The following is a 15,376-nucleotide window of genomic DNA, read 5'->3' as shown; positions in this document are numbered from 1 at the left end:
GTTGAATTCATTACAACATTGAACAGAGTACTAGAGTGTGAAATAGACGAGGACTCATATTTTTTGCTTTTGTTTTCCATAGGTTACGCGATTGTTGTTAGTAGGTTGGTTGGTTGTCGGGCGGGGATTGGATTATACAAACGAAACCGTTTTGGGTTTGGGTGAGTTGCGTCCGGCTGCATCGCTCCGGATCGCTGCCTGCCTGGGCATAATACTTGTAATTGAATGTGGCGGCCTTTAGCACTAGAATGTACCGACAGTATAGTCGTAGAATGCAAAATACACAAAGTACGATAACCGTGTCTGTTTGTATTTGTTGCGCTGCTGTTTACAAATATTTTATTACTTGTATATTTTTGTTTCGGTTTCCTCCTCGTGTGTGAATTTCGCATGCATTTAATGTGTCTGAGTCTGGGTCTGCTTTCCTTTCGAGTGGGGGATTTCGAGGGGGAAACATTATCTGCCTTGTCGCTGACATCAGCAGCGAGCACACAGTGCCGCTCAAAAGCATTTGCCCTAATTAAAGTTGCTCTTTAATTCTGGGTTTTGTATATAAACAATTTTTGTTTGGGTTTCCTTAAAATCTTGGTTTCTTCAATGGTGTGTGCGTGTTTGTTTGTGGGCGGTGTATGTGTGTGTGTAACGCAAACAGTTAAAAAAATATTCACAATATTTGTTTATTTTAATATTTTTGGTGTAAACAATTCAAACTTATGTAGCTTGCAACTAAAATTGCTTTTCTCATTTTTAAAACTAAGTAAACATGTATCGATGTAAAATTTCTATGACAATATTACAAAAATAAATCGTGCTTCGAGTACATATGTAATATGTAGTTAGCTCAACTCACATTTAAAAGCATTCTCGTACAGTTTAATTAACGTAAAAGTTAACATTTTTACCATTTGCTAGTATTCCTTTAGACAAGCAAAAATAGGAGAGGAAGAACGGAAGAGTGGTTGAAAACCATTGCCAGAGACTGCTAAAAGTGCCACCGAAAGGGCTAAAATAAAATGCTGTGCGAGATAGAAATGCAAATTAAAATACAACCGGTGCGTGCACTTTTCGTACCTACTGTACGGGTGATCTAAGCATGTGTGTGAGTGTGTTTGTGTGGGCTTTGCGCAGGAAAAACTATAACAAAATTAATACATTAGGAGATAAGATATTCTTGCTTATGCAGTGTCTTACACTACCATTACTTTGAACTAAAGTGTCTCGATTTGTGTTTTCTTTTTTCTTGATTCTTTTCGCTTTCATTTTTTGTTCTTGTTTGGTTTTTCTCTCAAATGAAAAATAGGCTAATTTGTGTAGATTCATATACCCCTTATAACGTTGCTCACGATTCGATTACACGTATTCGATAAAAACAAACTTTCTGCGCCTTCCGTTGAATGTGGACACGGATTCTCCTTTCCATTTTCCCTATGTTTTTGTGGGTGTGTGGCCGTTTGTAGTTGCTATTGTGCTTTGTTCGAGGTGTGCAGCGTTTATTTTTTCTTGTTTTTATTGTTGGCGCCACGCGGCGGTGTCAAAGGACGTCCTGAGCTGCCAAAGTTGGGATAAACAAATCGTCGCTTGTCGGCGGGTTTCAATATCTGGAAGGAGCACATCAATGTGTCGTCCACGGACATCATGGCACCTGCAAAACGTAGTCGATAATGATTATTCTATTTCAGTGGGGGCGACTGCCATTTATGGACAGTTCTATTCTCGGTAATGATTATTGATTATTTTAAAATGCGCATTTTCCGAGTGGAAATTAAATCTGGTTGCCGGCTTTTATTTGCCGGCAGGTTATCGGTTAAATCAATGTTCACGAGGCATTCTCAAAATAAACAAGGTCTATCTCCGACTAAAGTCCGCGGAAGATGATCACTCACCCGCATTGTCGAACTCCCCACAATAGTTGGGCGCCGAGAAGAGCGTGACCAGCTGACGTTTGGCGAAGAACTCATAACCGTCCTCCACCACCTGATGGGCCCGACAGATCAGGTCAAATTCGTGCTTCTGTAAAAATTTACCCACAACCTGGAACAGGAAGGAATATGAGAATTTTCGAAGGTTAATTTGGTAATTATAAGGACCCACCTCTGCTCCAAATGTGAAGCTCACACCGCGATCATTCTCGCCCCAGCCCATGGTGTCCTTATCCGGATCGGACCATAGCAGATCGCACAGCAGGCCCTGATCGGGCACGTCTGTGGGGCGCATGATGCGGCGAATCTGCTCCATGGACGACAGATCTGGACTCAGACCGCCGTGGCAGCAGAAGATCTTCTCATCCACGATGGCGGCCACCGGCAGGCAGTTGAAGCAGTCCGTGAACGTTTTCCACAGCTTGATGGTGTAGCGACGTTTGCATTCGTCATAGAACCTGGCAATTAAGCGCAATTAGTTTAGTAATGTTATGGATTATTGGCATAGAGCGTGGCATTTATTTTGATCTATAGTATGTGGGCCTCGGAATGTAAGCCCATATATCTAGATAATTTATGAGTTGTAAATTGAAATTTTGTCAGCAAATTTTTACATTGTTGTTACTAGTACAGTAACAATAGGTTTATTCTTGGCGCACTAAGGATGTCAGCCAATAAATAAATTGTAATGTAGAAATACGATACACTATGTAATTCAAATGGTTTCAAATGACTTCGTAGGTTTATTCTATGGAAATTTTCAGAGCTTATAATGCAAATGTGTTTATAGTAATTTAATCTGATTTAAAGTGTTTCTTATTGAATTTCAATTTGTAGACAGGCAACTGTCAGAAACCTATTATCTCAAAGGGAAACTGAAGCCTTTTCTTAGGAAAGCTGGTATTATTTGTGTAATAGATCTGGAACTCAGTACTTCTTTACCATATCCCTCTACTAGACCCCCGAAATCCCAGCTCACCCGTATATGCGGTTGATGCTGGCGCACTCGTGGTTGCCGCGCAGTAAGAAGAAGTTCTCCGAATACTTGATCTTGTAGGCCAGCAGCAGGCATATCGTCTCCAGGGACTGTTTCCCGCGGTCCACGTAGTCGCCCAGGAACAGGTAATTCGACTCGGGCGGAAAGCCGCCGTACTCGAACAGACGCAAGAGGTCGTAGTATTGTCCGTGTATATCGCCGCAGATCTTCAGCGGTGCCTCCAGTTCCAGGAGGATGGGCTGTGACAGGAATATCTCGCGGGATTTGAGGCACAGGCTGCGGATCTCGCTCTCTGATAGCTGCACATTCTTTCCCGGTCGTGCACCGCGCACTGGAAATAAAGAAAAACAGGGAAAATCGAGGGGAGGTGATAAGAGTGGGTGGTGTGAGACAGGTGGAAAAGGGGGAGGGCTAGTGAATTCAGAAGTTGGAGCACCACCTACCCTCCAGCAGACGCGAGATAATGCTGTCGATGTTCATAATATCCGACATCTTGATGGCCCGGTTGTTCCGCTCCCCGAATTTCGATTATCCGCCGATTTGTGCTACTGCTATTTGCCCGTAACCCGTGTATTTTCGGTATACGTTCGTTATGTATGTTATTTCATCGATGGGCACGGGCTGCGTGCGCCTGTGTGTGTCTGCGCCGTGTCCGTGTGCGGATGGCAACTCGCTTCTACGGTCTTCGTCCCTTCGGTCCGCCGGATGCGCGGATTCACTGCCTCGGATGCTGGCCCCTCTGCGGTTGGCTGCTTTCAATCGTTCCGATCCTCGCCAGCTGGCCTTTTATTGCATTTATTGCACTTTATACTCGCGACGTACTACAAAATTTTCTCCACCGTCGTAAGGGTAAGAAGGGGGAAGCCAATGTGACCGACTCGAAGAAAAATACCAAATTTACGTTTTAAATATACCAAAAATATTCCAAACGGTCACGGTGAACAAAATTGGTATTAGTATGGACTAACGATATTTAACATTATATATTAGCATTAACGGAAAACACGTTATTTTCAAAGATGAAAATTAATGAATAGATTGTGGTACGCACTTTTAAATAAACAAGTATTTAGGTAATTTATCCTTTTTCTCAGAATCGTTGTGCGAGAAGGCATTACTGTCAAGACGTACAGAAATCGCACACCATCGAGGTATTTTTTTCTATCTTTATAGCCCAGTCTTAACAAAGTGTTTTTTTTTAGTAGTAATATTTTACAAATTATTTCATTTATAATTATCATCGCTGTCGTTGAAGCTCTTCCCGCTGTCCTTTGTGTTGAACATAACCCGCTTCCTGGGCAGCGGAACGGGCCGAGTGATCAAGGCCGACTTGGAAGCTCCTCGGACAGTGGCCGCTGGCTTGACCAGAATCTCCTCCAGCCGGGCCTTGAAATCCTTATTAAGTGGTCGGACGGGAGGACTCGAGCTTCGTGACTGTTGCTCGCTGCTCTCCGATTGTTCTTCATCCTGTTCCTCGTTTTGTGAACTGGCTATATCCTCCTCTGACTTTGCAGAACTCACTGATCTTTGCATCCCTTTCTTGGGGACCTCCATGGGCTTTAAAGGACTCCTGTGTTTGAGGAGCCCCTCAGCACGTTGTGAGAACTTGGTGGAGCAGAGCTTCTCCACGAATTTGCGGATACGATTTCGAGTGACGTAGAAGTGGGGATATTGCTGAAGGGGTTTTTTTAATGTTAGATATTTTCTTGGAGAAATGAAATTGGGTAACCAACTCACCAATTTCAGTTTGTTGCGGTGCTCGGCCAGCTCCGAGTTGACTCTTTTTAGAGAGGTATGGGAAATACCCTTGGACTTCATATCGAAACCGTGGGGCAACAGCTTTCGGTTCACCATCTTACGTGCATCTTTGCGGGTAAATGGTTTTTGAGGGCTTCTAAAAATAAGGTAATATAGAATTTATAATATTAAACTGTGTAAAATCAAGGCACTCACTTGATGATCCTTGCAGGAAGCTTGATCCCTTTTGGCTTTCGGTCGTTCCTGGGTGCCTCCGACTCGGAGGTGGAGACTTCAGTGCCCTCCTCCTCTGTCGGGCTCTGCTCCTCGGCATTCTCCACCTCCTCCTGGCTGAGACTCTCGCTTATGTCTGTGGTTTCTCTAGTTTCCGGTTTGCTAGATACTGGGGGTTCCCTAGGGGACTTCGTATAGGTTGGATTACTGCCAGAGCTTCCAGCACTTGGCTGTTCCTTCTCCACGACGTGAACTTGTACTTGGGTCACCTGCTGGGTAATTGGCTTTACTGGGCTTTTCCGCGGAGCCTCCTCAATGGAATAGGTGTCATCGTCCCGTTTCTTTTTCAGGAACTCGCTCTCCACTTGCTTTCGAATGCGATCTATGTTGGTTTCCTCTTTGCGGGGTACTACTGGCTTGGGTATTTTTGATGCAGCTGGCAAGGAGAGATGGGCGGGATCAGGCTGCTTCTTCTGTGAACTTAATACCTTGAGTTCCCGCTCGAGGGCCTCTAGTTTCTCATTGTAGCCCATTTCAAGGTGGTACATCACCTCTTCCAGCTTGTGGGCACTGATCTTGCCAATCTCAGCTACTTTTTCGGTGAGTATTCGTTCCAGGTCCTCCAGACAGGGCGTGGCAACACGATCTTCCAGTGGGGGCGTGGTTGCCGAGGCTTGTTTGCTTTGCTCGAGAGCTCGGCTTAGACCCTCCAGCCTCTTATTGATGTCCTAGAAGGTATCGCAAAGATGTAGAAATATTCCACAGTAAGGATTAACTGATCCTACCTGTATAAACTGCTCGTTGCTCTGCTTGAGCTGCATTTGCCACTCCTCAAAGTTGCTGAGTCGCTCGGCCAATCCTGTGAGCTGCTCCTTTCGTTCGCTGTCCTCACTCCGCCGCGCCTGTCCGCTATCCTCGTCTTTGTCCTTCGGCTCCGCCAGATTGCTCTGAATGCCCACGGTGCGCTGCTCCTGGCGTGGACTCACCCTCTTCGATCCCGTGCTCCGCTCCTTGATATTCTTCTCCGCCGCATTGAGTCGCTCCTTCAATTGCTTGATCTCCAGTTCCATTTTGATGGTATTGATCAGGTGGACATCAGTGTCCTTATCCCTATCCTTATCCTTTCCCGTGCCGGATGCCAGACTGGGGGGCGAGGCCACGCGGTGCTTTCGACCAATATGTACATTCAAGGCCTCGTTGCTGATGAAGTTCTTGGGACACAGATGACAGGGATAGACCACCTCGCGAATGGCCTCGATTTGGGTGATCTTTTTGTGCAGCTGGATCACCTCGTTGTTGGATTCACTCAGGGATTTCCGGAGAGTAGCAATTTCCTCCTGCGCAGTCGAGTGAGCTTCCTTCAAATCCGTGACACATTCGTCCAGGTAAGTGCGACAGCAAATCAGGTACTGAATGGCATACTGGGACATAACGAAATACTTGGCAATGCCACTGTCTAGGATATGAGTTTCCAAAACAGTGCCCAGTGGAGCCTCTGAAAGATGGGCCAACGCCTTGTCCACCAGCTCGAGGTTTTGCTCCCTGAGAATCCTCTCCGTTTCATAAGATCCTGAACAGGAATAACTCTTTTTATTATATGAACATTATATTATTTACTATGCCTTACCCATTAGCCTCCAATCCAGTGGACCATCGCGATACTGCCTCAATTTGAAGCCCGTTTCTCGGACCATCTGCGGAAATTTGCCCTTGAAGCCCATTTCTCTGAATCACCCACAAAAGTACAATAAAAATCGAAAGTTTGTTTACTTCTTCTTCGCCTTCTTTGTTTTGCTTCCGTTCTTTGCCAAAGTTCAGTTTCTACTGGTTTTTGCTTTGTTTTCCCTTTTATTCGTTTTTTCGTTGTCAAAGTAACTAGGTTGTCAGGACGACGGGTTCAAAATTGGTAGTACGTCTGGTTTGTGGTTCGGTGAATGGCTAAGTTAGGGTTGTTAAGCCTTTGAAAATTCATTTGACTATGTAAAGTTCATTTCAATTCATTTACATTTGGATAATTATTTGGTATCATTAGAAAATAAATAATTTCTAAAATTTTTTAAATTATTTCCGTTTAGACCGTTAAGCTCGAGTTTGCTAAAACTTCTCTTTGATATATATAGTTTGCTTAATAATTCAACTTATCATATTTTTAAAAATTTTCTGTTACCACTGAATTCAAAATAAGCGCGATTAAGACGATACTTTTCTGAATCCTTTTAGATAAATCTATCGAGCATCTTCGCTGGAGCATCTGTCAAAAGGAACAGCTCAGTTGCGATTGAACTTTTCGACCGTGAGGTTGTATTAAAAGAAAACTCCTAGCAAAATGCTTCAAGTTTAAATAAGAAACCCAATTTATAGCAATTAATTGCACAAAAAGCCCTAGAAAACAGCAACAAAATGTGGCACTGGAGTTTGTTGTGTGTTTTCCTACTGGTTCCGCTGGCAAATTCCACGGGTAAGCAAAGGAAAATTGTGTACCAGGGCAAGAAAAATGTTGTGAAAATTCCGATACCCTGATGCTGTATCCCAAGTATCTGACAGATGTCAGGAAGCTGCACCCTCGAAGAGAGCGAGAGCAGCGCCTGCGCAAAAGTTTGTTTTGGGAAATTTACCATTTGTTTGGGAAATTAACTGGCACTTTTCTCACCGATTTTCCTCCATTTCCACAGCTCCAATAAGTTTTGAGGCAAATCCGGACACCAAACGTCTCTATGATGATTTGTTGAGCAACTACAATCGATTGATACGACCCGTTGTGAACAACACGGAGACCCTGACGGTTTGGTTAGGTCTGAAATTGTCTCAGCTGATTGAGGTCAATCTGAAGAACCAAGTGATGACCACCAATCTGTGGGTAAAGCAGGTAATTATCATAACATCACTGAAGAGTAATCTTTTCGAATAAAGTTTTAAATATTTTTTCCAGCGCTGGTTCGACTACAAGTTACGCTGGGATCCGGAGGAATATGGTGGAGTTGAGCAGCTCTATGTACCATCTGAACACATTTGGGTTCCGGACATTGTGCTTTACAACAACTGGGATGGCAACTATGAAGTGCATTAGGAAATGTTTTACTTGTACCGCAGACTTACCAAGCTTTCCAAATATTTTTAGGTAACCCTGATGACCAAAGCCACTCTTAAGTACACAGGTGAAGTCTTTTGGGAGCCACCGGCTATTTACAAGTCATCATGTGAAATGAATGTGGAATACTTTCCTTACGACGAACAAATCTGCTTTATGAAGTTCGGATCCTGGACTTACAATGGCGCACAAGTGGATCTTAAGCATTTGGATCAGGTCACATTGATACGTATATAATATTAATATTTATGAAATAACTAAATATTTTTCAGGTTCCTGGCAGTAACCTTGTACAAGTGGGCATTGACCTCACCGAGTTTTATTTATCTGTGGAGTGGGACATACTTGAAGTGCCAGCTACTAAAAATGAGGAATATTACCCCGATACATTGGAACCGTTTTCTGGTAAGCTAATCGACGGTTTCCCAAAATATTTATTTAAATATATTTTTTAATTTTAGATATAACATTCAAGTTGACCATGAGACGTAAGACTTTGTTCTATACTGTCAATTTGATTGTGCCTTGTGTGGCTTTAACATTCCTCACGGTGTTGGTATTTTATTTGCCAAGCGATTCGGGCGAAAAGGTAACGAAGACTGATATATCTGAAAATCAATGAAAATTTCAGAATTATAACTATTCAATCCCTCATTTTGAGCACGTGCATGGTTTTTCTTATCACAGTAGTAGTTTAATTGTTTAAAAAGTTGCAACCCCTTATTATATGTATACGTTTTGTAGCCCTTGATTTACTTGTTGATTTTTTCTTTGGTAATATTTTTGAAATCATTTTCAAAAAGGTTATTATTAGAGATTGAAACATCAACGAGGTTACAAATTATAGGCGAAACTTGTGACTACGTTTTTGTTTTCACTAAACTACTCAACTTATAACACTGAAAAAATCAAAACCTCTACAATATACCTATACCTTAGATAAGCTATCTTTTTCATATGCACCATCCGTAATCCTTTCAATTACTTTAACTATCACTACCTAATCTTTCAAGTCTGCTTCCCTAAAGCTGAGCTCTTGTACTCCAATCTAAAATAGTACACATTGTAAATTGGCGTTCAACAAATTTAGAAAACGAATATTAGAAATCAAAATTCTTTCTGAGAAGAGCTCATCTTGCACTTCCCGCTCTTTCCAAACTTTAACTTTCTCTACTTTCCGATCAAATTTTTATCTTATAGATATATCATAATGATATTTAGCTTTTTCTATCTATCCATCAAAAGATCAGCTCCGCATTCGCAGCAGCGACTCTCTGAATTTTTGAAAGCAGCACACATATATTGACGTCCCATATGCCTATAGATATGGTCTGAAAACATAATTTTACGTCGAATATCATGTGTGCTGTCCTGAGTTGAGAAATCTCATAACGTAAATTTTCATCGAATGCATACAAATGCGCAATCGATATCGACATCGAACCACATTGAATCGAATTCAAAATGTCAAAAAGCCACTCGCAACATTTTTCCCATATCGCGTATCTTGTAATTGAGCAGCGCACTCACACACTCACTGATACACTTACACACATAGGACACCTGCATTTAGCACAGGCACACCTACACCCACACCATCACAAATTCACACACACACACGTACTGGACTCGTGCAGTTTGTTGTTATATTCCTTTTGTCGTTGCCTTAGTGTTTGTTCGTTCATTCGTATCGCTCGTTTGCTCAAGTAAAGGTAAATGCTTCGCCAAGAATATTGATATATGTATTCGATATCAACTCCATACTACCAAAATATAAGTTGGCATTTAATATAGCATGTACGCTGAGGTAAAAGTATTGTATTGAGATCCTTGAGGTTTAAATATCATGGTAATCATAATATCATATTGACATTATTGGATATAAGATTTCTTATAATATAAAACGTGGGACTTTAAAGTGAAACCAGTTTAAAAATATAGTTCCTTAAAATATTTCTTGTGACTCGAAATTCCTGAAATGCTTAAAAAGAAATATATATATTTTTAGGGATAAGCTTTAAAAACCCTAATTGTTGTCTTATAACAGGACACCTACATTTTAATATTGCTTTTACTTTACCTTTTCTTCAAAGTGATTTATTGAAGCACTTTTCATGTCAAGAACTAGGGCTAAACTACTTAAAAACTTCCCCCAGTAAAGATACATAAGTGTTACAAACTACCCGAATCTTTGTATCGACACACAGCCACAACACACGTACGCAGAAAAGTTCACATGTAAACGTAGTAAAATGCGCTTTGTTGCTTTGTTTTTTTGATGTTGATTGTTTTCGTGTAAACTTCGTATGATTGATTGATGTGGGTGGGTTCAGGTTGTCCTATTGTGTCCTAGATTGTGTGTTCGCGAGTGTGTTAGATGTGGGTCTATAGCTTGGTCACAGTATACGCGATGCAGACCTTAAGTACGTACCTATTTTCATTCGTTGTTTTTTAAAAATTAATTGTTTTCGAATTGACAAGAGTTGCAAACAATTATTTTAAGTATTTGTATATTTATTTTAAGGCCCCGGCAAGCAAAGAGTTCTTGAGAAAATCTCCCTTGCTGCTGCCTTTAATGTTTTATATTCTTTTTACAAGTAATTGGCTAAATGAATTAAACAAATTATGATATTTGTGTTTTAATTTCGTTGTTGTTATGTGTTCATTGTCGTTGTTGGTTGATTGTTGGTTTGATTGTTTGATGGCTCGTCTTTCTGTCGGATCGAGTGGCCATCAATAGCCCCGATAGGATATCGAAAGGAGGAAATTGTGTAAACATCTCGTTGACAGGTTACGTTATGTATTTCAATACTCGTGTCGTTGACCGTGTTTTTCCTGCTCTTGGCCGAAATTATCCCACCAACCTCGTTGGCGGTGCCCCTGCTGGGCAAGTATCTGCTCTTTACCATGATACTCGTCTCGCTGTCCGTCTGGACAACGGTCTGTGTGCTGAACATCCACTTCAGGTGAGTCCCGATTCGGGGGAGAACTCGGAAATGCATCGCCTTGAAAGTAAGAAAACCGCCATAGGGATAAAATGGGGAAACAGACTACATACATTTAAAAATATATAGAAATTTACATTATTTTATCAAGCATATAGGAAATATTATATTAGTTAAAGTTAGAAAAGGAGGGTCTTAAGTTTGACGATTAAAAGAAGGATGTCAAATATATTTCAAATAAAGCCTTTAAATCATGGCGGTTTTCTTTGCTTTTTGGGGGTATGTTTTTCCGAGCTGGGGGCTATAGCCGGTGTCCATCCCCCCTTGGTTCAGATCCCCCTCGACGCACAATATGTCGCCGCTGGTGCGAAAGCTCTTCCTGCACTTCATGCCCAAGCTGATGATGATGCGGCGGACGCAGTACACCCTGCCCGACTACGACGACTCCACGCCGAGCAATGGGTACACCAACGAGATCGATGTGCGGTAAGTGGCATCTCGCGAAATTGAAAGTAAACACTTGACTCTGAACTCTTTCCCCGCCGAACTGCCTGTTTGTGTTGTGGCTGGCTTGGTTCTTGGTTCTCCCTCCAGTGACAGCATCAGCGATTTTCCCAGCGAGTTTAAGGACAGTCAGGATGGCGCTTACGACAATGGCATGCAGAACTCTGTGGGTGAGTGTGCGAAATCTAACCATAAAACACACAAATATTTTGCATGCCTGCCGGCCCCAAATTGAAATCAAATACAACAGATACAAAAAAATAGGGGCAAACAATGCAATAAAATGGGGAATGCTTTGACAACAAATAACGCTGCCGTGGTTCAAAATCAAACATGGTCGTGGTCAAGGGAATTCTGAAAAAAAAGCTACTGATTGATGGATCACATTGCTGAACAATGATTTTTTTGGGTAACTACTCTATGGTATTTTGATTTTTTTAATACGATCATAAAACAAACCGTTGGTGTAAACACAATAATGTTTTAAAGCAGTTTTGATACTGTATAAAATGGTATAATGGATATAGATTAAATAAATTAATCTTTAAGCTGATTTCTTTGGCACATTTGGGTTCGAAAAAGCCAAAGGATATTCAATAAAGTAAGATAACTTCATCTTAAAGATAAACTGCCATAAATGCGTCGGTCCATAAATTATTTTTGACGAGCATAATTCAGTTGCTTCGTTAACTTCGAGGGCGATTGCCTTTAGGCGTTAATTTGCCTTTTGACAGGGACCAAAATATTTGTCCACTCATCCGAACCCATAAAAGCCTAGATGCACACACTGGATATACACACACATAGCCAGGGGATGGGATTTTCTTGATACTCACATTTATTTATTATTCCAATATTTTATTTCAATTTTTTGCAATTTCATGGCGGAAACTTGACAGATTCCGACAATGTGATACCGCGCAACTTAACACCCGAAGTGCTGCAGGCATTGCGTGCGGTCAGATTTATTGCGCAGCATATCAAGGATGCCGACAAGGATAACGAGGTGGGTACACAGGCTCCTCAACGTGGCCGCTTATTTTTGTTGCCCATTTTTATTGACGCGTGTCCTCTTGGAGGATGGTATATGCTGTTCGGCGGAGTCCTTGGCGTTGTTATTGTTTACTTTGCCATATTTTCGGCGTCTGGCGGGGGTCTTTCGCCTCCGCTTTTTTTTTTTTTATTATTGTTTATTGCCCTTAAGTTCGACTTGAATGCATTGAAGTCGGAGCCAAGTCCCAAGTGTGCAGCAAACAATTGTAAAATATTAAATCATAACTTTATATTTTTATTGCGATACCAAGTTTATTGAGAGTCAGCCGCAGGGCCATATTTTATTAGGCCCCTCTCCCCCCACAATTCGAATAAAAATGAATAAAACCAATTTCATTCAGCCGCAAAAACGATACGATACTGGAATGATATTAAAAATCTATTTTTTATTGTTTCATTGCCGCAGATTGTGGAGGATTGGAAATTCGTATCGATGGTGCTGGACCGCTTCTTCCTCTGGCTCTTCACGCTGTCCTGCGTGTTCGGGACCTTGGCCATAATATGTCAGTCGCCGTCGCTATATGACACCCGGTCGCCCATCGACCGCCAGCTGAGCGAGATTCCTCTGCGCAAAAACAATTTCATGCTGCCGCCGGACATTGTCCGTCAGGTCCTAACCTAATTGGGGTCCCGAGGTCTTCCCGTCTGAGTTAACAATGCTTCCGAGGCTCGCAACTGTTTTTATGGAACGCAATCAAATCGGTTGTTTCCCGGGGAAATATTGCAACGATTTACGTTTAAGTCTTTATCACCCTGCAATACTGTAAAACCAAATTAGCTATAAAAAAAACAGAACGAAAACTGAATAAAAAATTATGTTTTAAAAGGTTTCTTGTGCTGCCTGGGGAGACTTAATCTTGGAAACTCAATTTGAACGAGAAATCTACCCATGTTTTTTTTTTTGTAAATTAATATTATAAATAAAAGCATTTGCTATCAGACAAAACCACAATGACATCTGTTCTGTCGCAGTTAATTTTCAATTAAGAGATGACTTTTCAGGAAAGTTTCGGTTGGAAATAAAACGTTTTCTTTGGCAAGCGCCAACAATATGGCAAGAACTTGGCATTTGCTATGTCAAACAGACATTGCGCATACGCCACGTTGGCTGCCTAAATAATTTGCAGTATCATTTATTTGCCTCCGCACTCAGCGCCCCTTTGTCTTTGTCTTTTTCTCTTTCTCCGTCGCCTTACTTGTCTCAGTGTCGCATTAAATTAGAAAGTTGAAATCTCTTGGACTCGCATTCATCAACATGTGCAGGTCCTGCTGGCAGGGGCAAAGGACTTTCACTTCGGCACTGTCAACAGACATAATTTGCCGAGCACTTTGACTGGCAGGGGAGGGTTAACATTCTATAAAGCGTGTTGATGATGAAAAGAACCAGAAAAAAATTGAAGGCATTTTGGTAAGGCAGGTGTCGATACCAAAACACTCTATAAATACTCAAAATATAGTAATTTTAATCGAAACCCATTATGATAAACGAAATCAAAGACTTTGCAGACCTTTAAAAATACTTTTTCTTATGTTTTTACTTTCAATACTAGAAAAGATTATTGTTATTTTAATGGCTATATGAGTGATATGTATGTCCACTACATTTTAGTATATAATATTTAAATTCCACTTTCAAGTTACCCATTCTTCTATACCCTTTTTGAGCCAAAGTGTCATCCTGATATTATTAAGATTTGCTTAAGGATTCCGTGGTGCCTCCCAACCCTCTGACTTAATGTCGTTTTTCCGAGTCTCCTTGCCGTACTTTATTTTATTTTTGGCATTCTTTTTTTTTTGTTGGCAGTTTTAAATTAGAAAAGTTTTTGCCAGATTTTTGTTTTACATTTTTCATATTTTCTACGGGCCATGCCCCGCTGTGCATGTTTGTCGCTGTCCTTATTGTTGTTGCTGCGTCACATGCGTGGCATCATCCTCCTCCAACCTCCATCTCTGGCACCATCTTCAGCTCCATCTTCATCATCATCAACAGCAGCGGCAGCAGCAGCTATGGCTTTCGAGGGACAAAATCCACTCCCGACACCAGCTGAGCTGAGGAGCTGCGAACCGGGCAAAGTATGTCATGTTAATTTCTATTTGTTTGCCACGCAGAGCGGCAAACTTGTCCCGGGTCCGGGTCCTGTTCTCCATGAAAACTCTTCTACAGTGGAGGTCAGAGGTGAATGCAAGTTGTTGTATCCAACAGAGCAGAAAAACTAATTAAATATTAAAAAATATGTAAAATGTTTAAGGGGGTTTCTTCGATATAGAGGTTAAAGAAAGCTTGATAAGAATAACAAACCATTTTTTTTTAGAGCTTTAAAAATATTAAATAAAATAAAAAAGTTCTTCTATTTTTTCTAAACTCTATGATGAATGCTTTAAATTTGCAAATATCTAAATATTTTTTCAATAATTTAATTGAAACTTCAAGGATAGTGTCCCCTATTTTCCAGTGACCACTGTGATGGCATTTGCATAAAGCCGCAAAGTATGCAACACATTTTCGGGCACAAGCTAAAGTTCAGCAAAGCACAAAACAATATGCAAATTGTCCAACCAACCCGCACCCACGTCTCTCCGCCGGCAGAAAAATGGCATCGAGAAGACTTTCGGGTCAGGAGATCCTTTTTTCGGTTTTTGGTGCCATCCCTTCAGCTGCATGTGTTAAGCGACTGTTAAGTGACTTAAGCCCAGTTTACACGGTCAATTACACCACAAGCAGAAGAAAGCGGGAAACCGAGAGTGAAATGGTCCAGGCAGCTAATTAAGAAACGAGTTGCGCAACGGAAATCAAAACCATAAACTAAACTGCCGCAAAGGAAACGCAGCGCGGAATGCATCCTAGCCAACAGGACAGTTTTGGCTAGGCCAAGATTGAGCTAGAAATGGCCAAATGGGG

At 41.4% G+C, this 15,376-nt stretch overlaps 3 protein-coding genes across 3 annotated transcripts; 1 reads left to right on the top strand and 2 right to left on the bottom strand.

Annotated features, from left to right (window-relative positions):
* Positions 1–652: 652 nt before the first annotated feature.
* Pp1alpha-96A (Protein phosphatase 1alpha at 96A) lies at positions 653–3,772 on the bottom strand. Its single transcript, XM_036817327.3, has 5 exons — positions 3,360–3,772; positions 2,899–3,247; positions 2,092–2,377; positions 1,884–2,031; positions 653–1,642 (listed from the first exon to the last, which is right to left on the bottom strand). Exons 1-5 carry the CDS (start codon positions 3,406–3,408, stop codon positions 1,491–1,493), a joined length of 984 nt encoding a protein of 327 aa, XP_036673222.1. The 5' UTR covers positions 3,409–3,772; the 3' UTR covers positions 653–1,490.
* A 327-nt stretch (positions 3,773–4,099) lies between these two features.
* Positions 4,100–6,713, bottom strand: DZIP1 (DAZ interacting zinc finger protein 1). The gene is made up of 5 exons (XM_017085893.4): positions 6,515–6,713; positions 5,673–6,457; positions 4,870–5,615; positions 4,654–4,810; positions 4,100–4,590 (listed from the first exon to the last, which is right to left on the bottom strand). The coding sequence occupies exons 1-5, from the start codon at positions 6,606–6,608 to the stop codon at positions 4,141–4,143; spliced, it is 2,232 nt and encodes a 743-aa protein (XP_016941382.4). The 5' UTR covers positions 6,609–6,713; the 3' UTR covers positions 4,100–4,140.
* Positions 6,714–7,168: 455 nt separating this feature from the next.
* nAChRbeta2 (nicotinic acetylcholine receptor beta2) lies at positions 7,169–13,292 on the top strand. The gene is made up of 11 exons (XM_036817326.3): positions 7,169–7,345; positions 7,560–7,753; positions 7,817–7,945; positions 8,006–8,191; positions 8,248–8,380; positions 8,437–8,564; positions 10,766–10,941; positions 11,254–11,406; positions 11,515–11,594; positions 12,324–12,430; positions 12,884–13,292. The coding sequence occupies exons 1-11, from the start codon at positions 7,288–7,290 to the stop codon at positions 13,097–13,099; spliced, it is 1,560 nt and encodes a 519-aa protein (XP_036673221.2). The 5' UTR covers positions 7,169–7,287; the 3' UTR covers positions 13,100–13,292.
* The last annotated feature ends 2,084 nt before the right edge of the window (positions 13,293–15,376 follow it).

This window comes from Drosophila suzukii, chromosome 3 (assembly GCF_043229965.1).
Source record: "Drosophila suzukii chromosome 3, CBGP_Dsuzu_IsoJpt1.0, whole genome shotgun sequence".
Taxonomy (NCBI): Eukaryota; Metazoa; Arthropoda; class Insecta; order Diptera; family Drosophilidae; genus Drosophila; species Drosophila suzukii.
Note: the sequence above shows the minus strand (reverse complement) of the source record. Positions and strands in the feature narration are given on the sequence as shown.